The following is a 23,250-nucleotide window of genomic DNA, read 5'->3' as shown; positions in this document are numbered from 1 at the left end:
GAGAAACCAGAACAGCAGATCACCACAGCTGAGAGCCTGAGGGTTTACTGTCATGACTGAAATAGACTGAGGGTATAGATGATACGTATTCAGGGGTACATGGCAGTAGAAGCAGAGTTGAACTGAGATGACACCATACTGTTGGAGTGATTCCACAAGGAAGGATGATTAAAGAAAAGGTACTGTTCCAGCTTCTCTTTACTTCCATCAGATCACACACAGTCACTACACAGACTTATGGATAGAGCTGACAAACTGTGAGTGCGGTCTCAACTCCCCTTAGCAGAATATTTGAGTGTGTGCAGGTGTGTGAGAGAGAGGATAAAGTCCCTCACAAATCCTCCAGACATCCCTGATATCTAATCAAGGATCTTAATGGGGGAGGAGGAGCAGAGGAATCAGAACTTCTAACCCCACTTTCCAGAAGGCTAGATAAGAAGCAAGCACACACACACACACACACACAGCTCAATGCATCCTGATCACCATACACAGCAACCATGCTCAGACACTGCTCAAAGTCCAACGTTACTCTTCAGACAGAGCAACACACTGTAGAGAAACAGCTGCTTACCAGATGACTTGGCCAGTGAGGAAGGAAGTACAGTATAAACAACAGCTGTGGGAAAGCAGTTTCTTCCCATTTCAATGTGGACAGTCACAAGGTCTAGAAACTACAGGACCTCGGCTCAGGGTGGGATCCAAAATGGCTGCCAAGGCAGGGGACTGCTAAATTCTGCTCCAGAGGACTACAGTTCAAGGGTCCATAGCAAAAGCCTTCCTCGCTGACAAGCCTGAGAACCAGGGTTTAGTGGTTAAAAAGTGGTTTAAACGGGTAAAACGGACCCAGATGTTGGGTGATAATGATGATAGACTGTTTCCAGAGGGAACCTCCTGTTTTTGTGTCATGTCAGATGTTTATGAGATGCTACTCTTCTACACAGAAACATTCAACACAAACAGCATGCCTGTGCAGTATGTACACAAACAGCATGCCTGTGCAGTATGTACACAAACAGCATGCCTGTACAGTATGTCCACAAACAGCATGCCTGTGCAGTATGTACACAAACAGCATGCCTGTGCAGTATGTACACAAACAGCATGCCTGTTGTCTATGCCAGGGCCACACCCTCCATCTGCAACTCTGACTGAAACTACACCACCTCTAGCATTACATACTATGTCCCCCCCATACAATAAAGCCAGCATCATGACCCCCTACTAAAGAATTGAACAACATTGACATACAATAGGATCACCACGTAGTGAAAAAGAGTGTGACCATCACCTATTTTATGAGGTAACCTATCAGTTGGCGGGACACACTCTTTTCACGCCACTTCGATACAAAGTGATTTTCGTGGCAGGTTAGGAGAGCATTTTCGCTAACCCTAACCCATTTCCTAATCTTCACCTAAGTCTCCTAACCTGCTATGTTAATTCTCCTAACCTGCTACGAAAAAGTCCCTTCGGTATCGAAGTGCCGTGAAAAGAGTGTTTCCAATCGGTTGGCCTGGTTACTTGCTGTGTGTGGCAGTGGCCTGGTGTGTGGGATTAGTATTATGGGCTGCATGTGAGAGCTATATGGAGGGCATTTCCTTCCTGTGTGTGCATCACCCAGTAAACATGGAGGCCTGCGGGCCACGGAGCTCTAATGACCCCTTTATGATGTCTGTGGTGAGGGAGGAGAAAGAGGGATCGAGGAGCTCTCCTCAGTGATACAAACAACATGTCACTATACTAGCATCATATAGAGGAATCTAGCACAGTTTACTCATCTGTCTCTGTCTCTCTCTCTCCTTTCAGAACAGTAGTTTACTCATCTGTCTCTCTCTCTCCTTTCAGCACAATAGTTTACTCATCTGTCTCTCTCTCCTTTCAACACAGTAGTTTACTCATCTGTCTCTCTCTCTCCTTTCAACACAGTAGTTTACTCATCTGTCTCTCTCTCCTTTCAACACAGTAGTTTACTCATCTGTCTCTCTCTCTCCTTTCAGAACAGTAGTTTACTCATCTGTCTCTTTCTCCTTTCAACACAGTAGTTTACTCATCTGTCTCTCTCTCTCCTTTCAACACAGTAGTTTACTCATCTGTCTCTCTCTCTCCTTTCAGAACAGTAGTTTACTCATCTGTCTCTCTCTCTCCTTTCAGAACAGTAGTTGACTCATCTGTCTCTCTCTCCTTTCAACACAGTAGTTTACTCATCTGTCTCTCTCTCTCCTTTCAACACAGTAGTTTACTCATCTGTCTCTCTCTCTCCTTTCAGAACAGTAGTTTACTCATCTGTCTCTCTCTCTCCTTTCAGAACAGTAGTTGACTCATCTGTCTCTCTCTCCTTTCAACACAGTAGTTTACTCATCTGTCTCTCTCTCTCCTTTCAACACAGTAGTTTTCTCATTTGTCTCTCTGTTCCTCTCTCTCCTTTCAACACAGTAGTTTACTCATTTGTCTCTCTGTCTCTCTCTCCTTTCAACACAGTAGTTTTCTCATCTGTCTCTCTGTCTCTCTCTCCTTTCAACACAGTAGTTTTCTCATCTGTCTCTCTGTCTCTCTCTCCTTTCAACACAGTAGTTTTCTCATTTGTCTCTCTGTCTCTCTCTCCTTTCAACACAGTGGTTTTCTCAACTTTCTCTCTCTGCATCTCTCTCGCTGTCTCTCTCGTTAAGCGCTAAAACAGATTCCTCTCATCTTTTTGGCTGGATGTCATATACTGTCATTTTCTTTCTGCCTGCATCAATCTTTCCCTGCATCTATCTTTCCCTATTTCTATCTTCCCCTAATTCTATCTTCCCCTATTTTTATCTTTCCCTGCATCTATCTTCCCCTATTTCTGTCTTCCCCTATTTCTGTCTTCCCCTATTTCTATCTTCCCCTATTTCTATCTTCCCCTATTTCTGTCTTCCCCTATTTCTATCTTTCCCTGTTTCTATCTGTCCCTATTTCTATCTGTTCCTATTTCTATCTGTCCCTATTTCTATCTTTCCCTGTTTCTATCTGTCCCTATTTCTATCTGTTCCTATTTCTATCTGTCCCTATTTCTATCTGTCCCTATTTCTATCTGTTCCTATTTCTATCTGTTCCTATTTCTATCTTTCCCTGTTTCTATCTGTCCCTGTTTCTATCTGTTCCTTTTTCTATCTGTCCCTATTTCTATCTGTCCCTATTTCTATCTGTCCCTATTTCTATCTGTTCCTATTTCTATCTGTCCCTATTTCTATCTGTCCCTATTTCTATCTGTCCCTATTTCTATCTGTCCCTATTTCTATCTTTCCCTGTATCGAGCCCTGCCTCATTTATATCCACACTCAATTATTTATAGTTGTTTATCCATCCCTTTCTACCTTAGAGGTTATGAGGAGCCTATTCCCCTACAAACACTGCATCTTATGGTGCAAAATGGCTGCCGTGCCTCACTAACGCAGTGCTGCTGCGCATGAACAGTGGATGAGGCCAGCTACAACACATATCTTCCCCTCCCCCACACCCTCCCTCTCTCTGGCTCCCTGCTACTGCCTCTCCCCATCCTCAATCCTTCTCTCCAACACATTTCCCACCTCTTTCAGTCCGATTCCTCTCTCATCTCTACCACTCCTCAATCTCCTCTCCTCTCTCTCTCCTCTCTCCATCTCTCGCTCTCTGTATGAACACGGTTCAAAGTCAGGAATATACAGTAACAGCAGTGTTTGAGAGAAAGGAATTTAGGTCGGTGTTAAAAATAGTGCAGTGTGTGTGTGTGAGAGAATAAACCCTCTGCAGGCCCTAGTCCAGTCCAGTCTCGTCTAGTCCAGCCCAGCCCAGTCCAGCCCAGTCCAGTCTCATCTAGTCCAGCCCAGTACAGCCCAGCCCAGCCTCGTTAGTCCAGCCCAGACCAGACCAGACCAGTCCAGCCCAGTCCAGCCCAGTCTCGTCTAGTCCAGCCCAACCCAGTCCAGTCTCGTTAGTCCAGCCCAGCCCAGACCAGTCCAGTCCAGCCCAGTCCAGCCCAGTCTCGTCTAGTCTAGCCCAGACCAGTCCAGCCTTGTCTAGTCCAGACCAGTCCAGTCTCATCTAGTCCAGCCCAGTCCAGTCTCGTCTAGTCCAGCCCAGACCAGTCCAGTCTCATCTATTCCAGCCCAGCCCGGTCCAGTCTAGTCCAGCCCAGTCCAGTCTCGTCTAGTCCAGCCCAGACCAGTCCAGTCTCATCTATTCCAGCCCAGCCCGGTCCAGCCCAGTCCAGCCTAGTCCAGTCTCGTCTAGTCCAGCCCAGTCCAGTCCAGCCCAGTCCATTATAACTATTCTTTGTGTTTCTCTATGGCCTTCAGCAGCACTGCTCTCTTTGTCCCCGAATGTATTCCATAAGATTATTTCATACAGGTTTGCTGCTGTTTCAAAGGGCAGTCTTTGGCAACAGTATAACCTATATTAATTACATAGGCATTATTCCAGAATGAGTATATAGGAATGTGATTGCCTGATAACAGGTACATAGCATGTACCACCGCTAAAGACAAGACAAAAAAGGTCAGTGTCAAATTGGTAAGTATGTACGGCCTAATTACTTGTTCTAGCTTGTTACAAGGTAATTATATAGGTTACAGTCGATTATTCATGCTCACCTGACTGTCTGAATCGTCATTGATCAGCGTGTCCCTCTGCGCGTGGGGGAGGGTCTGTGCTCCGTCCAGACTAATGATGCTCTGACTGTAAGGTCTGACGTATTTCATATCACTCTTTCTGGAGTCAGTCGTTCCACACACATCGTAGTTATACACCTGTCTCAGAGTCCCTGTGCTTCCTACGTCTGCGTAAAGGGGCGGGTAATAGGGAATAACTGGGAGATTCCCATTGGATTTGTAAAACATTTGCTCACGTCTCCATCTGTAGCATTTCACTGACAGTATGGCTATGATGGATACGATAAAGAGAAAGGAGACTACAGCTAAAGCCAAGACTAAGTAAAAAGTCAGGTTGTCGTTGTAGTCCTTGTCGTGCGTAAAGTCAGTGAACTCCGAGAGCACTTCAGGGAAGCTGTCCGCCACCGCCACGTTAACATTGACTGTAGCTGAACGAGAGGGCTGCCCGTTGTCCTCCACTACAACAGTGAGCCTTTGTTTCACAGTATCTTTATCAGTGACTTGGCGTATAGTTCTTATTTCTCCATTCTGTAAGCCCACTTCAAACAGCGCCCTGTCTGTCGCTTTCTGCAGTTTATAGGAGAGCCAGGCATTCTGTCCAGAGTCCACATCAACAGCCACCACTTTAGTGACAAGATATCCCACATCTGCTGAACGAGGCACCATTTCAGCCACCAGAGAGCTGCTAGTCTGGACTGGGTACAGAACCTGCGGCGCGTTGTCATTCTGGTCCTGAATCATTAATTTTACAGTCACATTGCTACTGAGTGGAGGGGAGCCACCATCCTGCGATTTTACGCGGAACTGGAAATCCTTGATCTGCTCGTAGTCAAAAGAGCGCACTGCATGGATGACTCCACTTTCAGCACTAACGGACACATACGAGGAGACGGGCACTCCGTTAACCGAGGAGTCGTCCAGTATGTAAGAAACACGGGCATTCTGGTTCCAGTCAGCGTCTCTGGCTTTCACTGTGAATATAGAGAGGCCCGGTGTGTTGTTTTCTATAATGTAGGCCTCATATGAGCTCCTCTCAAAGACAGGCGCGTTGTCATTCACATCTGATATCTGTAAGGTGAGAGTGACGCTGCTGGAGAGAGAGGGCACTCCCTCATCAGAGCACGTCACACTGATGTTATACTCAGGGGCTCTCTCTCGGTCCAAGTCACTGTCTGTTACTAAACTATAGAAGCCATTAGATGTAGATTTAATGGTAAAGGGAATATTTTCAGTTAAAACACAGTCCACCACTCCGTTATTATCAGAGTCTGGGTCGTGGACGCTCATTACAGCTATGACTGTCTGAGAAGGGGAATTTTCTGGTATTGATTTATAAGTTGACATCAAATCAATCAAAGGGCTGTTGTCGTTGACGTCCACAATGTCGACAACAAATTTACTGGAACCAGAAAGACCTCCTTTATCTTTTGCTTCTAAGTCAATCTGATAATGTTTATCGCTTTCATAGTCGACCTTGCCTATCAAACGCACTTCGCCATTACTCTCGTCTATTTCAAATAGGTCCAAAATACCAATTGTGCTGCTTGATATAGAATATGTGACTAAACCATTTGATCCATGATCTATATCAGTGGCACTAACTGTAGTTAATAAAGTGCCCTTCTGTGAGTTCTCTACAACACTCGCCGTATATACTGCCTGTGTAAAAACCGGAGCATTATCGTTAGCATCTAGCACAGTGACGTGAATCTGCACTGTTCCAGACATCTGAGGGTCTCCTCCATCGAGGGCAGTTAACACTAAAGATATCTGCTCCTGTTTCTCTCGATCTAAAGGCTTCTGTAAAACCATCTCTACCTTTTTGCTACCATCAGTTTGACCATGTAATTTTAGACTGAAATTATCAGTTGGATTAAGGGAGTAGCTTTGGAGTCCATTTGCTCCTATATCAGAATCAAAAGCTCTCTCCAGCACAAATGTAGCTCCAGTCATAGCTGATTCACTTATTTCGAATTTCATTGAATCTTTTTGGAAAACAGGCGCATTATCATTGATATCGATAATCTCAATTGTGACGCGATAAAATTCTATTGGATTGTCCAGAATAATTTGAAAATGCAGTGCGCAAGGCGTTGTCTGTCTGCAGAGCGCTTCACGGTCTATTATCTCTTTGATAAGAAGAACTCCCCTGTCTTTATCCAACTCGATGTATTCTGCGCTATTTCCAACGTGTATTCGAGCTTTACCTGATTTCAATCGTTTGATATCTAAACCCAAATCCTGCGCTATGTTACCAACTAAAGAGCCTTTCGCCATTTCCTCGGGAATGGAGTAACTGACCTGCCCGTGTACTGAACTGAGAGAGAGGACCGAGATAAACAACAGTACTTGCCGTGTCATTGTTCTGCTCGACATTTTCCCTTCAACATGAAACAACAAACACCCTAAAATCCGTTATGAGAATAGTATATTTCCTTCAGATATAAACCGAGAAAATAACAAAATGTTCTACCAATAATCCGTATCTCCAGAACAAAAGAATCTCAGTTCGGTGTCTCGGTGCTTAGTGTTCTCTGTAACCCAGACTGTGCGCTCTGCGTGCGGCTCTTTCTCTCTCTAATATACCGAGATGATGGGGGAGGTACTGCTGCAAATCTGCTCTAAAACTGCAACACACTGACCAACAGCGTCCCTCAGAGTTCAATATACTGAACAACAGATACTTAAAAAAGAAACACATTCCAACATACTTGTGAAGGTTTAAGTCTCCAAAGGAAAAACATTAGCTCTACCATGCTATACCCAACATAACTATCAACACATCTAGGACAACTGTACACATAGATGCCACAGGACGTTGACGAGTCATCTCAAACAAGACACACGTTGCCTTAATATAGCCTACATCACGACGGAACACACATTTCTCAAATCTGATGTATGGTAGTGTGCATTCCATACAAATACACAAATACTGATATAGACTTATGAATTTATTTATATATGCAAAAAGTCATCCTGATCTTGACAACGATGATTCACCCTTCATTCCGTTACAGGTCATCTGTGAAAAAGCCGCTGACCATGTCAGTGGTGCTGAATTGACCAAATCGGAAAAATGTGTCGAATTTCTGAACATGGAAAGTTTCCAAATTTAAAGACTCAATGTTACACAGTTAAATGCACGACCCATACAAATATATTTTTTAGGAGAAAATTAATGATTCAAATATAACAAACCTCTATTGGGGAGTCTGAATCATCCAGGATGTTCTGCTCACTCTGCATCCGCTGCATCGTCCCTGTAGAACTGGGGTCCATTATCAGTACGTTCTGACTACAGGGTCTGACGAACTTACAGTCACTCTTTCTGGAGTCAGTCGTCCTGCACACCTCGTAATTGTACACATGCTGCAGAGTTCCTGTCCCCAAAGTGTCTGCATAACGCGGTGGATAATACGGAATAACAGGGAGATTGGAATGATAGAGGACGCGAGACTGTCTCCATCTGTATATTTTCACTGATATAATAACCACTAAACATGTGATGAACAGAAATGAGACTACAGCTAAAGCCAAGACTAAGTAAAAAGTCAGGTTATCGTTGTAGTCCTTGTCGTGCGTAAAGTCAGTGAACTCCGAGAGCACTTCAGGGAAGCTGTCCGCCACCGCCACGTTAACATTGACTGTAGCTGAACGAGAGGGCTGCCCGTTGTCCTCCACTACAACAGTGAGTCTTTGTTTCACAGCATCTTTATCAGTGACTTGGCGTATAGTTCTTATTTCTCCATTCTGTAAGCCCACTTCAAACAGCGCCCTGTCTGTCGCTTTCTGCAGTTTATAGGAGAGCCAGGCATTCTGTCCAGAGTCCACATCAACAGCCACCACTTTAGTGACAAGATATCCCACATCTGCTGAACGAGGCACCATTTCAGCCACCAGAGAGCTGCTAGTCTGGACTGGGTACAGAACCTGCGGCGCGTTGTCATTCTGGTCCTGAATCATTAATTTTACAGTCACATTGCTACTGAGAGGAGGGGAGCCTCCATCCTGCGCTTTTACGCGGAACTGGAAATCCTTGATCTGCTCGTAGTCAAAAGAGCGCACTGCATGGATGACTCCACTATCAGCACTAACGGACACATACGAGGAGACGGGCACTCCGTTAACCGAGGAGTCGTCCAGTATGTAAGAAACACGGGCATTCTGGTTCCAGTCAGCGTCTCTGGCTTTCACTGTGAATATAGAGAGGCCCGGTGTGTTGTTTTCTATAATGTAGGCCTCATATGAGCTCCTCTCAAAGACAGGCGCGTTGTCATTCACATCTGATATCTGTAAGGTGAGAGTGACGCTGCTGGAGAGAGAGGGCACTCCCTCATCAGAGCACGTCACACTGATGTTATACTCAGAGGCTCTCTCTCGGTCCAAGTCACTGTCTGTTACTAGACTATAGAAGCCATTAGATGTAGATTTAATGGTGAAAGGGATGTTCTCATTTATGCCACAGTTAACTTTACCATTACTCTCAGAATCAGGGTCGTTTACGCTCATCATAGCTATTACTGTGTTAGGACGGGAATCCTCTGGTATTATACCGGATTTGGAAATCAAATTGATTAGAGGACTATTGTCATTTACGTCACTAACATCAATGATTATTTTACTTGAGTCCGAGAGACCACCATTATCTATGGCTTCTATATCAATCTGATAACTTCTGGCTTTTTCATAATCAACTTGGCCATCTAATATCAAATCACCATCTTCATTTATGTGGAATAACGTTGAAAGACGGTTCATGCTATTTGCAATCACGTAAGACACTTCTCCATTTGTGCCTTTATCTGCATCAGACGCACTAACTGTCGTGACAAACGTTCCTTTTTGTGAATTCTCACTTATTGCTGCCTTATACACTGGTTTGGTAAAAACGGGCGCATTGTCGTTTGCATCCAGCACTGTGACGTGTATCTGCATTGTCCCTGATAGCTGAGGCTCCCCTCCATCCAAAGCAGTTAACAACAGAGACATATGCTCCTGTTTCTCTCGGTCTAGAGGTTTCTGTAAAACCATCTCTACCTTTTTACTTCCGTCTGCCTGACTATGCAATTTCAGAACAAAATGATCAGCGTGTTTCAGTGAGTAGCTTTGGAGGCCATTTAAATCAATGTCTGGATCCACTGCTTTCTCTAACATAAATTTTGATCCAGTCACAGCAGACTCGCTGATTTCCAATCGTCGCTCAGTCTTTTGAAAAGTGGGAGCGTTGTCGTTTATATCTGTAATCTCTACAGTTACCGGGTATAATTCCATCGGGTTTTCTAAAGTAATTTGGAAATGCAGTGCACAAGGCGTCGTCTGTCCGCAGAGAGCTTCACGGTCTATTCTCTCTTTGATGAGGAGAACTCCCCTTTCTTTATTCAGCTCGATGTACTCTGCGCTGTCTCCGGTATAAATACGAGCTTTACCTGATTTCAGTCTTTTGATATCTAAACCTAAATCCTGCGCTATGTTACCGACTAAAGAGCCTTTCGCCATTTCCTCGGGAATGGAGTAACTGACCTGCCCGTGTACTGAACTGAGAGAGAGGACCGAGATAAACAACAGTACTTGCCGTGTCATTGTTCTGTCAGACATTTTCCCTTCAACATGAAACAACAAACACCATAAAATCCGTTATGAGAATAGTATATTTCCTTCAGATATAAACCGAGAAAATAACAAAATGTTCTACCAATAATCCGTATTTCCAGAACAAAAGAATCTCAGCTCGGTGTCTCGGTGCTTAGTGTTCTCTGTAACCCAGACTGTGCGCTCTGCGTGCGGCTCTTTCTCTCTCTAATATACCGAGATGATGGGGGAGGTACTGCTGCAAATCTGCTCTAAAACTGCAACACACTGACCAACAGCGGCCCTCTGAGTTCATACGTGTAAACTACACACAGAATACTGAAAACACTTGTGCTCTCCAACCATGCGTAAAACCTAAGCATATCCAAACCCCAGTATCTTGCAGTAAAACACACTATACGCAAGGTATGATGACAATGACCATTTTCCTTTATAAATGAGCTGTGAAGCACAACACATCAACTGATGGTTACAATTGGGCCATTACGCATGGTGCGAAATCCCAAATCAGTCACAAGTAAAGGCCACAGGAAACACCTTTCAGTGTTGGACAAAAGAAAACCTAGGCAACACTGGCAAAGTAATGATAGTTCATGTTAAAATAAGAATAAGGTAGTATCAGTATAAGGTCATGACACCAAAAACGGCGAGGTCATAATTATTCTGAGGTTATGAGACACGATTATTCATGCTCACCTGACTGTCTGAATCGTCATTGATCAGCGTGTCCCTCTGCGCGTGGGGGAGGGTCTGTGCTCCGTCCAGACTAATGATGCTCTGACTGTAAGGTCTGACGTATTTCATATCACTCTTTCTGGAGTCAGTCGTTCCACACATATCGTAGTTATACACCTGTCTCAGAGTCCCTGGGCTTCCTACGTCTGCGTAAAGGGGCGGGTAATAGGGAATAACTGGGAGATTCCCATTGGATTTGTAAAACATTTGCTCGCGTCTCCATCTGTAGCATTTCACTGACAGTATGGCTATGATGGATACGATAAAGAGAAATGAGACTACGGCCAAAGCCAAGACTAAGTAAAAAGTCAGGTTGTCATTGTAGACATATAGGCCTACGTATTAATGACCCATGTAAACCAACATGACAGTAAGATGTGGATGAATTGAAACTATGCTAATATAGGAAACTACAAGCTACCCATTGAAATACAGCCTCTTTCCGCTGTCCGTGACCATGGTGCTGCAATGGTCACATATCAGTGGAATGAAGAGCATGTCTGACCATTAAATCTTGCAGGTACATATTGGATTTCAAACAGTTTAAATCACACGACGCATATTTTTAGGGAAAATATAATGATTCAAATATAACAGACCTCTAGTGGGGAGTCTGGTTCATCCAGGATGTTCTGCTCACTCTGCATCCGCTGCATCGTCCCTGTAGAACTGGGGTCCATTATCAGTACGTTCTGACTACAGGGTCTGACGAACTTACAGTCACTCTTTTTGGAGTCAGTCGTCCTGCACACCTCGTAATTGTACACATGCTGCAGAGTTCCTGTCCCCAAAGTGTCTGCATAACGCGGTGGATAATACGGAATAACAGGGAGATTGGAATGATAGAGGACGCGAGACTGTCTCCATCTGTATATTTTCACTGATATAATAACCACTAAACATGTGATGAACAGAAATGAGACTACAGCCAAAGCCAAGACTAAGTAAAAAGTCAGGTTGTCATTGTAGTCCTTGTCGTGCGTAAAGTCAGTGAACTCCGAGAGCACTTCAGGGAAGCTGTCCGCCACCGCCACGTTAACATTGACTGTAGCTGAACGAGAGGGCTGCCCGTTGTCCTCCACTACAACAGTGAGCCTTTGTTTCACAGTATCTTTATCAGTGACTTGGCGTATAGTTCTTATTTCTCCATTCTGTAAGCCCACTTCAAACAGCGCCCTGTCTGTCGCTTTCTGCAGTTTATAGGAGAGCCAGGCATTCTGTCCAGAGTCCACATCAACAGCCACCACTTTAGTGACAAGATATCCCACATCTGCTGAACGAGGCACCATTTCAGCCACCAGAGAGCTGCTAGTCTGGACTGGGTACAGAACCTGAGGCGCGTTGTCGTTCTGGTCCTGGATCATTATTTTCACAGTCACATTGCTACTGAGAGGAGGGGAACCTCCATCCTGCGCTTTTACCCAGAACTGGAAATCCTTGATCTGCTCGTAGTCAAAAGAGCGCACTGCATGGATGACTCCACTTTCAGCACTAACGGACACATACGAGGAGACGGGCACTCCGTTAACCGAGGAGTCGTCCAGTATGTAAGAAACACGGGCATTCTGGTTCCAGTCAGCGTCTCTGGCTTTCACTGTGAATATAGAGAGGCCCGGTGTGTTGTTTTCTATAATGTAGGCCTCATATGAGCTCCTCTCAAAGACAGGCGCGTTGTCATTCACATCTGATATCTGTAAGGTGAGAGTGACGCTGCTGGAGAGAGAGGGCACTCCCTCATCAGAGCACGTCACACTGATGTTATACTCAGAGGCTCTCTCTCGGTCCAAGTCACTGTCTGTTACTAGACTATAGAAGCCATTAGATGTAGATTTAATTGTGAATGGAATGTTTTCATTTATCCCACAGTGTACCTGTCCGTTACTGTCAGAATCTGGGTCGTTAACGCTGATCATGGCTATAACTGTATTAGAGACAGAGTCTTCCGCTATTGAACTAGACTTTGACATTATAATAATAATGGGGCTGTTGTCATTGACGTCAATAACATCTATGATTATTTTGCTGGAATCAGAAAGCCCTCCTTCGTCCATTGCTTCGATAAACATTTGATAATATTTTGCCTTTTCATAATCTATATGACCGATTAGTCTAAATTCACCACTGTCGCTGTCTAACTCAAAGAGATCAGTGCTGCTGGACAAAGAGTAGCTAACCAGGCTATTAGACCCATAATCCGCATCAGAGGCGCTAACTGTGGCCAATAAGGCTCCTTTAGGTGAATTCTCAACAACCGTTGCTCTGTAAATCTCCTGCGTAAAAACAGGTGCATTATCGTTGATATCTAACACTGTAACATGTATCTGCACTGTTCCAGATAGCTGCGGTTCGCCTCCATCTACTGCTGTTAATACTAAAGAGAGCCGCTCCTGTTTCTCCCGATCTAAAGGCTTCTGCAACACCATCTCTACCTTTTTACTTCCATCGGGTTGGTTTTTTAGTTTTAACTGAAAATGATCAATGGGTTTAAGAGTGTAGCTCTGGAGACCGTTAAGATCAACGTCTGGATCTATTGCTATCTCCAGCATAAATGTAGCGCCAATCACTGCAGACTCACTGATTTCAAAACGTTTCTCGGTCTTCTTAAAACTAGGAGCGTTATCGTTAACATCTGTAATCTCAACATTTACCCGAAAGAATTCCATGGGATTTTCTAGAATAATCTGAAAATGTAAAGCGCAAGGCGTCGTCTGTCCGCAGAGAGCTTCACGGTCTATTCTGTCTTTGATGAGGAGAACTCCCCTTTCTTTATTCAGCTCGATGTACTCTGCGCTGTCTCCGGTAAAAATACGAGCTTTACCTGATTTCAGTCTTTTGATATCTAAACCCAAATCCTGCGCTATGTTACCGACTAAAGAGCCTTTCGCCATTTCCTCGGGAATGGAGTAACTGACCTGCCCGTGTACTGAACTGAGAGAGAGGACCGAGATAAACAACAGTACTTGCCGTGTCATTGTTCTGTCAGACATTTTCTCTGCCACATCAAACAACAAACACGTTACAATCCGTAAAGAACGCCGTGATATTCCATTAGTTTTCACTGTTCAGTGAATACATTTTTTTTAAAAGATGTCCCTAAACTCCACCACTCGGGAACAAAAGAATCTCAGTTCGGTGTCTCGGTGCTTAGTGTTCTCTGTAACCCAGACTGTGTTCTCTGCGTGCGGCTCTTTCTCTCTCTAATATACCGAGATGATGGGGGAGGTACTGCTGCAAATCTGCTCTAAAACTGCAACACACTGACCAACAGCGTCCCTCAGAGTTCAATCTACTGAACAACAGATATACTTAAAAAGGAAACATCTTCCAATATATTTGGGAAGGTGTGAGTCTCCATGGAATAAAGCATAGCACTATCAAACTTAACCCAACCCAGTAATGAAGGCTATATTAACACATTTCAGCCAATGTATGTAGGATACATGTAAACCATGATGCCAGTAGTATGTGGACAAGAAATATCAAACAAAATACACGTTACGCTAAACTATGCAACTATAACAAGCACTTAGGTATTACTGTGCATTATGTAGGATACAGAAAACGTGTATATACTTATGAATCCAATTTCTAGTACAGAAAACGTTTGCTCATCTTTACAAAGGTTAGGCAATATCCCTGTATAATTCACTATTTACTATGTTATAGGGGGTTTGCAATACAGCCGCTTTGGAGAACAGCGCTGTTCACGACCGTGGTGCTGAAATGGCCACATATCAGTGGAATTCAGAGCATTTCTGACCACGGAACCTTCGCACCTATAAAGACAAGATTTAGAAACAGCTAAAATCGCAAGAAAAAGTTACAAATGTACATGTCACAGTTCAACCTTAGTTTAAAGGGAAGGATAATGACTCAAATATAACAGACCTCTAGTGGAGAGTCTGGTTCATCCAGGATGTTCTGCTCGCGCTGCATCCGCTGCAACGTCCCTGTAGAACTGGGGTCCATTATCAGTACGTTCTGACTACTGGGTCGGACGAACTTACAGTCACTCTTTCTGGAGTCAGTCGTCCTGCACACCTCGTAATTGTACACGTGCTGTAGAGTTCCTGTCCCCAAAGTGTCTGCGTAACGCGGTGGATAATACGGAATAACAGGGAGATTGGAATGATAGAGGACGCGAGACTGTCTCCATCTGTATATTTTCACTGATATAATAACCACTAAACATGTGATGAACAGAAATGAGACTACAGCTAAAGCCAAGACTAAGTAAAAAGTCAGGTTGTCGTTGTAGTCCTTGTCGTGCGTAAAGTCAGTGAACTCCGAGAGCACTTCAGGGAAGCTGTCCGCCACCGCCACGTTAACATTGACTGTAGCTGAACGAGAGGGCTGCCCGTTGTCCTCCACTACAACAGTGAGCCTTTGTTTCACAGCATCTTTATCAGTGACTTGGCGTATAGTTCTTATTTCTCCATTCTGTAAGCCCACTTCAAACAGCGCCCTGTCTGTCGCTTTCTGCAGTTTATAGGAGAGCCAGGCATTCTGTCCAGAGTCCACATCAACAGCCACCACTTTAGTGACAAGATATCCCACATCTGCTGAACGAGGCACCATTTCAGCCACCAGAGAGCTGCTAGTCTGGACTGGGTACAGAACCTGAGGCGCGTTGTCGTTTTGGTCCTGGATCATTAATTTCACAGTCACATTGCTACTGAGAGGAGGGGAGCCTCCATCCTGCGCTTTTACGCGGAACTGGAAATCCTTGATCTGCTCGTAGTCAAAAGAGCGCACTGCATGGATGACTCCACTATCAGCACTAACGGACACATACGAGGAGACGGGCACTCCGTTAACCGAGGAGTCGTCCAGTATGTAAGAAACACGGGCATTCTGGTTCCAGTCAGCGTCTCTGGCTTTCACTGTGAATATAGAGATGCCCGGTGTGTTGTTTTCTATAATGTAGGCCTCATATGAGCTCCTCTCAAAGACAGGCGCGTTGTCATTCACATCTGATATCTGTAAGGTGAGAGTGACGCTGCTGGAGAGAGAGGGCACTCCCTCATCAGAGCACGTCACACTGATGTTATACACTGAGGCTCTCTCTCGGTCCAAGTCACTGTCTGTTACAATAGTAAAGAAATTATTCGATGTTAATTTCATCGCAAAAGGAATGTTTTCATTTATGGAGCACTGCACTCTGCCATTATCCCCAGAATCTGGGTCTTGTACATTAATTATGGTTACCACTGTTCCAGGTTCAGCATTTTCAGATATTGCATTTGTTTTCGACATAATGTTTATCGATGGTTTATTGTCGTTTGTATCAACTACTTCAACATTTATTTTACAAGAATCAGTTAGACCGCCGTCATCACTAGCTTGTACATGTATTTCATAATGTCGAGCTTTTTCATAGTCTATGTGTCCTGATAAAACCACAATACCACTGTCTTCGTTTATTTCAAATATTTCTGGAACATCATCTAGAGTATTGGTAATTGAATATGATACTCTACCATTAGAACCGTCATCGGCATCACTGGCGCTAACGGTACTCAAAACGGTGCCTTTTGCAGCATTCTCGGTAATGGTTGCCTTGTACATTTCTTGCGTAAAAACAGGCGCATTGTCGTTGGCGTCTAGCACGGTTATTTCTATCTGCATTGTCCCGGACAGTGGCGGGTCGCCGCCATCGATAGCTGTCAGAGTTAAAAAAAGATGCTCTTGTTTTTCTCTATCTAGAGGTTTCTGTAGCACCATCTCCACCTTTTTGCTTCCGTCTGGTTGATTTTGCAACTTCAGAAGAAAATTATCGGTTGGTTTCAACAAATAACTTTGTAGGCCATTTACACCAACATCAAGATCCATCGCCCTTTCCAACACAAATTTTGCTCCGACCATTGCCGATTCACTAATTCTAAATTTCATCTCATTCTTCTTAAAGCTTGGTGCATTATCATTTATATCATGGATTTCGACTGTAACACTGTAGAATTCAATCGGGTCTTCTAGAGTAATCTGTAGATGAACAGCGCAAGGCGTCGTCTGTCCGCAGAGAGCTTCACGGTCTATTCTGTCTTTGATGAGGAGAACTCCCCTTTCTTTATTCAGCTCGATGTACTCTGCGCTGTCTCCGGTATAAATACGAGCTTTGCCTGATTTCAGTCTTTTGATATCTAAACCCAAATCCTGCGCTATGTTACCAACTAAAGAGCCTTTCGCCATTTCCTCGGGAATGGAGTAACTGACCTGCCCGTGTACTGAACTGAGAGAGAGGACCGAGATAAACAACAGTACTTGCCGTGTCATTGTTCTGTCAGACATTTTCCTTTCAAGAAGAAACAATAAACGCCTTATAATCCGTAATGAAGTCAGTAATATTCCATTCGTTTACAGTTCAAAACATCAAAGGAAAATGATTCAACAATCCATAATTCTCGAAAAAAAGAAACGCATCTCGATGTTTCCGTTCTAAGTGTTCTCTGTAACCCAGACTGTGCGCTCTGCGTGCGGCTCTTTCTCTCTCTAATATACCGAGATGATGGGGGAGGAAGTGCTGTAAATCTGCTCTAAAACTGCAACACACTGACCAACAGCGTCCCTCTGAGTTCAATCTACTGAACAACAGATACACTTTAAAATAAATCTAACATATTTGGGAATGTTCGAATCTCCAACGGACGAAGCAGAGTACTATAACGTTATATCAACACACATAAGCTAATTCATAGAATGACAAATATAAACTAATATGTCAATGAGATGTGGACAACAAGTACTAACGAAAGACACGTTGACTGAAACTCCTTACAGGAAACTACTGGCTACACATTGTAAAACAGCCTCTGTGCAAAGGTCCGCTTTCCACGACCATGGTTCTGAAATGGACACATCACTGGAATGAAGAGGATTTCTAAGCATGGTAAATTCCCAGATATGCAGACTCGATATCGAATAGTTAAAAATCACATGATGGTCTTAAAAACATACAGAAGAAAAACATTGTTTTAGGGACAAAATAATAGTTAAAATATAACAGACCTCTATTGGAGAGTCTGGTTCATCCAGGATGTTCTGCTCACTCTGCATCCGCTGCATCGTCCCTGTAGAACTGGGGTCCATTATCAGTACGTTCTGACTACAGGGTCTGACGAACTTACAGTCACTCTTTCTGGAGTCAGTCGTCCTGCACACCTCGTAATTGTACACGTGCTGTAGAGTTCCTGTCCCCAAAGTGTCTGCGTAACGCGGTGGATAATACGGAATAACAGGGAGATTGGAATGATAGAGGACGCGAGACTGTCTCCATCTGTATATTTTCACTGATATAATAACCACTAAACATGTGATGAACAGAAATGAGACTACAGCTAAAGCCAAGACTAAGTAAAAAGTCAGGTTGTCGTTGTAGTCCTTGTCGTGCGTAAAGTCAGTGAACTCCGAGAGCACTTCAGGGAAGCTGTCCGCCACCGCCACGTTAACATTGACTGTAGCTGAACGAGAGGGCTGCCCGTTGTCCTCCACTACAACAGTGAGCCTTTGTTTCACAGCATCTTTATCAGTGACTTGGCGTATAGTTCTTATTTCTCCATTCTGTAAGCCCACTTCAAACAGCGCCCTGTCTGTCGCTTTCTGCAGTTTATAGGAGAGCCAGGCATTCTGTCCAGAGTCCACATCAACAGCCACCACTTTAGTGACAAGATATCCCACATCTGCTGAACGAGGCACCATTTCAGCCACCAGAGAGCTGCTAGTCTGGACTGGGTACAGAACCTGCGGCGCGTTGTCATTCTGGTCCTGAATCATTAATTTTACAGTCACATTGCTACTGAGTGGAGGGGAGCCTCCATCCTGCGATTTTACGCGGAACTGGAAATCCTTGATCTGCTCGTAGTCAAAAGAGCGCACTGCATGGATGACTCCACTTTCAGCACTAACGGACACATACGAGGAGACGGGCACTCCGTTAACCGAAGAGTCGTCCAGTATGTAAGAAACACGGGCATTCTGGTTCCAGTCAGCGTCTCTGGCTTTCACTGTGAATATAGAGAGGCCCGGTGTGTTGTTTTCTATAATGTAGGCCTCATATGAGCTCCTCTCAAAGACAGGCGCGTTGTCATTCACATCTGATATCTGTAAGGTGAGAGTGACGCTGCTGGAGAGAGAGGGCACTCCCTCATCAGAGCACGTCACACTGATGTTATACACTGAGGCTCTCTCTCGGTCCAAGTCACTGTCTGTTACTAGACTATAGAAGCCATTAGATGTAGATTTAATGGTAAAGGGAATATTTTCAGTTAAAACACAGTCCACCACTCCGTTATTATCAGAGTCTGGGTCGTGGACGCTCATTACAGCTATGACTGTCTGAGAAGGGGAATTTTCTGGTATTGATTTAGAAGTTGACATCAAATCAATTAATGGTTTATTGTCGTTAACGTCGATAATGTCGACTATCAGTTTAGTGGAATCTGTAAGACCCCCTTGATCTTTCGCTTTCACGTCTATTTGATAATGTTTTGCTGTTTCATAGTCGACCTCATTAATCAAATGCACTTCGCCATTACTCTCGTCTATTTCGAATAGGTCCAAAATACCAATTGTGCTGCTTGATATAGAATATGTTACTAAACCATTTGATCCATGATCTATATCAGTGGCACTAACTGTAGTTAATAAAGTGCCCTTCTGTGAGTTCTCTACAACACTCGCCGTATATACTGCCTGTGTAAAAACCGGAGCATTATCGTTAACATCTAGCACAGTGACGTGAATGTGCACTGTTCCAGACATCTGAGGGTCTCCTCCATCGAGGGCAGTTAACACTAAAGATATCTGCTCCTGTTTCTCTCGATCTAAAGGCTTCTGTAAAACCATCTCTACCTTTTTGATTCCATCGGCCTGACCTTGTAGTTTTAAAACAAAATTATCGGTTGGATTAAGCGAATAGGTTTGGAGTCCATTTAACCCGATATCAGAATCAAAAGCTCTCTCCAAGACGAATTTTGCCCCCGTGATAGCGGACTCGCTTATCTCAAATTTCATATCGTACATTTGAAAAACTGGGGCATTATCATTGATATCGGTTATCTCAACAGTAACCCGATAAAATTCTATTGGGTTCTCCATAATTATCTGAAAATGCAATGCGCAAGGCGTCGTCTGTCCGCAGAGAGCTTCACGGTCTATTCTCTCTTTGACAAGGAGAACTCCCCTTTCTTTATTCAGCTCGATGTATTCCGCACTGCTCCCAACGTGTATGCGAGCATTGCCAGATTTCAGTCTTTTGATATCTAAACCCAAATCCTGCGCTATGTTACCGACTAAAGAGCCTTTCGCCATTTCTTCGGGAATGGAGTAACTGACCTGCCCGTGTACTGAACTGAGAGAGAGGACCGAGATAAACAACAGTACTTGCCGTGTCATTGTTCTGTCAGACATTTTCCGCGGCACCATGGAACGACAAATACCATAAAATCCGTAAAAAAATTGAAATATTCCGTTAGATGTAAATCCAGAAAATAACACTTTTCTGCAAATAATCCGTATCTCCAGAACAAAAGAATCCCAGTTCGGTGTCTCGGTGCTTCGTGTTCTCTGTAACCCAAACTGTGTTCTCTGCGTGCGGCTCTTTCTCTCTCTAATATACCGAGATGATGGGGGAGGTACTGTTGCAAATCTGCTCTATAACTGCAACACACTGACCAACAGCGTCCCTCAGAGTTCAATCTACTGAACAACAGATATACTTAAAATATAAACACATTCCAATATATTTGGGAAGGTTTGCGTCTTCAAGAACAGACCTATCGTGCTTTACCCAACACAGTTCATAAAGGAAACACCACGTCTTTTTTCATTAGAAAAGATAACAAATATATTAGGTCTTGGCGATCGGCTCTGCTCCTTCAGGGTAGCTCACAGCCAGAGCAACGCGTCAAATGAACATGAGAAAACGACAGGCAGTGAGCATGGTATGCTATACCAATATCCCCACTGAACACAAACAGAGCCAAACAGGTGGAGGCTGGGGTGGTGGTGGGAGAACAGTAAACAGCAAGCACAGCGAATAACAGATCGTTACAGCGGCAGTGGCAAAAGACACCAGAGCACAGATTGCGCGCGTCATCCAGCATCGAGGATGCGTGCGCACAGGGGCGAAAATCTGATATCAACTTTGGAGGGGACAATTACATGACATTTTCTCAAGAGCAATTCCTGAGGGGGACACCAAAAGTAGTGCTGTAACACATAGCCTACATTGTAATATGGTAAATGTATATTGAGGAACCAAAGAAATAAGGTGTTTGCCGTACTCCTAACTACCGGTACCCAAAACTACACAACTAATCACAACAGCAATACCATTGCCTTTAACAAATCTTAGTTCAGTCACCAGTTTAAGTTGAGAGTGGGGGTATCCATGGCATTTTCCAATTATGTTCCTATTTTACAAGTCAAAAAAATTGAGAACCTTTCATAACGTTGCCAAACAAAGACTCAACAAACTTACCTGAGACTCCCTGTCTCTGCCAGTCTGTCCCTGCTCATCTGTCACCAGCTCTGCTGTCTGTGTGCCACATGTTGCCTGCTCTGCCTAATGGCATCCTTGTGAAACATTTCCATTAGAATTTCATTTCTTTCTTATGAACATTTTATCAACTAGTCTTTGAGATATTAGGCTACTAGGGTTCTTACTTTGGGTTTTGGTGTACTGAAAAATACTCTGATGACCGTCTTTTATTTTTCTGCCATTTTTCTACCTGGCTGGCTGGCTACACACACACACAGTGTGTAGGTTATTTACAGTAGGAGATGGGCTTCTATCATCTTCAATCATTCTATTTGGGCTTCGATCTAAAAGGTAGCTAGCAAATGTGAAACGGATTAAAATGACAAGAGTTGACAGCTGTATGAGTTCACCATTTACACAACATATGCTGCAACCTTTTGTAATTTTAATAGTTTGTTTCATATTGGCTGGCTTCCAACAATAGCTGAATTTACAAAGCTAGCGAGCACCAATTCAGTTTCAGTGGTGTTTGCTATAATCTTTGCTACCCAGGTTAAATAAAGGTGAAATAAAATAAATAAATAAAAGTTCACTTGCGACAATTTAGCTTTTGCAACGAGACCATTAAATATATTTAAGACAATGGTAGAAGAGAGTGTAGTTCTGTTCAGTTTGGATATCAGTTTATCGCTAACCTTATCACAGGGACTTTGAAGCACTAACTTACATCATCTGCATGCTGATTCCATCTTTGACGACGCCACATAAATGGAATAGGTACTAGCTAGCTTAATAGTTAATATTTGCGCGTTAGCTCTGCATATTCAGCTAGTGTGTGTGCGCGATTGACTGGATTAACCTCACGTCAGTTACGTGCATTGAGTGCCTTTCAGACAGTAGATACGACCTCTCTGTTACCTAGCAAGCTAAGGAACTGGCAGTGGATCAAACCATTGTGAGGCAAAGGGTGGGGGGGTTGCAATCTTTTGAAACTTAAAAACGCGCTATTAAGTGTCTATAATCAGCAAAATTGCTTTCATTGCGTATTATTCATATTATTTAAATTACATAGTTATGTTTCAGTGATATATTGGGGGGGACAAATCATATTTTTCCCAGGATGGGGGGGTTGTGTCCCCCCCGTCCCCCCCGGGATTTCCGCCCCTGCGTGCGCAGAACTGGTCAACTGAAATAGAGTACCATGTTAAAAGTAGAGTGTGAATCCACGTGGTGCAATCTCAGCTGATGCGATGAGCTGATGCCAGCACTCGGGTGTCCCTTCTCCACCGGCTTCGCTTTATTCATGCAGGCTGTATCAAAACATCCAGGCCAATGTGGGAAGGACTGATGTAAAACATGATACCAGATAGCACGTTGACTATAAATGTCATTCAAAATACATGTAGCAAAAAGCTATAGATTGTGACAGAAAGCAACTTTCGCTAATTTAAACCCAGCATTATGGTATTTATATATAGTCCTCCAGAAAGTATTCACACCCCCTGACTTTTTCCAAATGTTGTTATGTTACAGCCTGAATAAAAAATTGATTAAATTGATATTGTTTTACTGGCCTACACACACACAATACCCCATAATGTCAAAGTGAAATGATGTTTTTAGACATTTTTATAAATTAATAAAAAAATCAAAAGCTGAAATGTCTTGAGTCAATATGTATTCAAACCCTTTGTTATGGAAAGCCTAAATTAATTCAGGATGAAATTGAATACCTCTTAGAGCATGGTGATGTTATTAATTACACTTTGAATGGTGTATCAATACACCCAGTCACTACAATGATACAGGCGTTCTTCCTAACTCAGTTGC

The 23,250-nt window shown here is 43.6% G+C and overlaps 1 protein-coding gene across 17 annotated transcripts in view; it reads right to left on the bottom strand.

Moving 5' to 3' along the window:
• LOC115205349 (protocadherin gamma-C5) overlaps window positions 1-23,250 on the bottom strand; it is a 203,381-nt gene that overhangs the window by 44,059 nt on the left and 136,072 nt on the right. The window contains exons 1-2 of one of the 17 annotated variants that reach the window (XM_029771248.1): window positions 16,424-17,860; window positions 14,832-16,027 (exon numbers count right to left, since the gene is read on the bottom strand). The exons of 10 other annotated variants lie outside the window; for them this stretch is intronic. In XM_029771248.1, the coding sequence (XP_029627108.1) occupies window positions 14,832-16,027; window positions 16,424-17,231 (2,004 nt within the window). In that variant the 5' untranslated portion in view covers window positions 17,232-17,860. Of the gene's footprint in view, window positions 1-4,598; window positions 7,779-7,817; window positions 11,191-11,542; window positions 14,753-14,831; window positions 17,899-17,948; window positions 20,500-23,250 lie in introns of those variants that run through there. 6 more of the 17 variants (XM_029771236.1, XM_029771238.1, XM_029771242.1 and 3 more) reach the window with 6 other exon arrangements.

The sequence above is a fragment of the Salmo trutta genome, chromosome 13 (genome assembly GCF_901001165.1).
Source record: "Salmo trutta chromosome 13, fSalTru1.1, whole genome shotgun sequence".
In the NCBI taxonomy this organism is placed as follows: domain Eukaryota; kingdom Metazoa; phylum Chordata; class Actinopteri; order Salmoniformes; family Salmonidae; genus Salmo; species Salmo trutta.
This window is presented reverse-complemented; position numbering and strand designations above follow the sequence as displayed.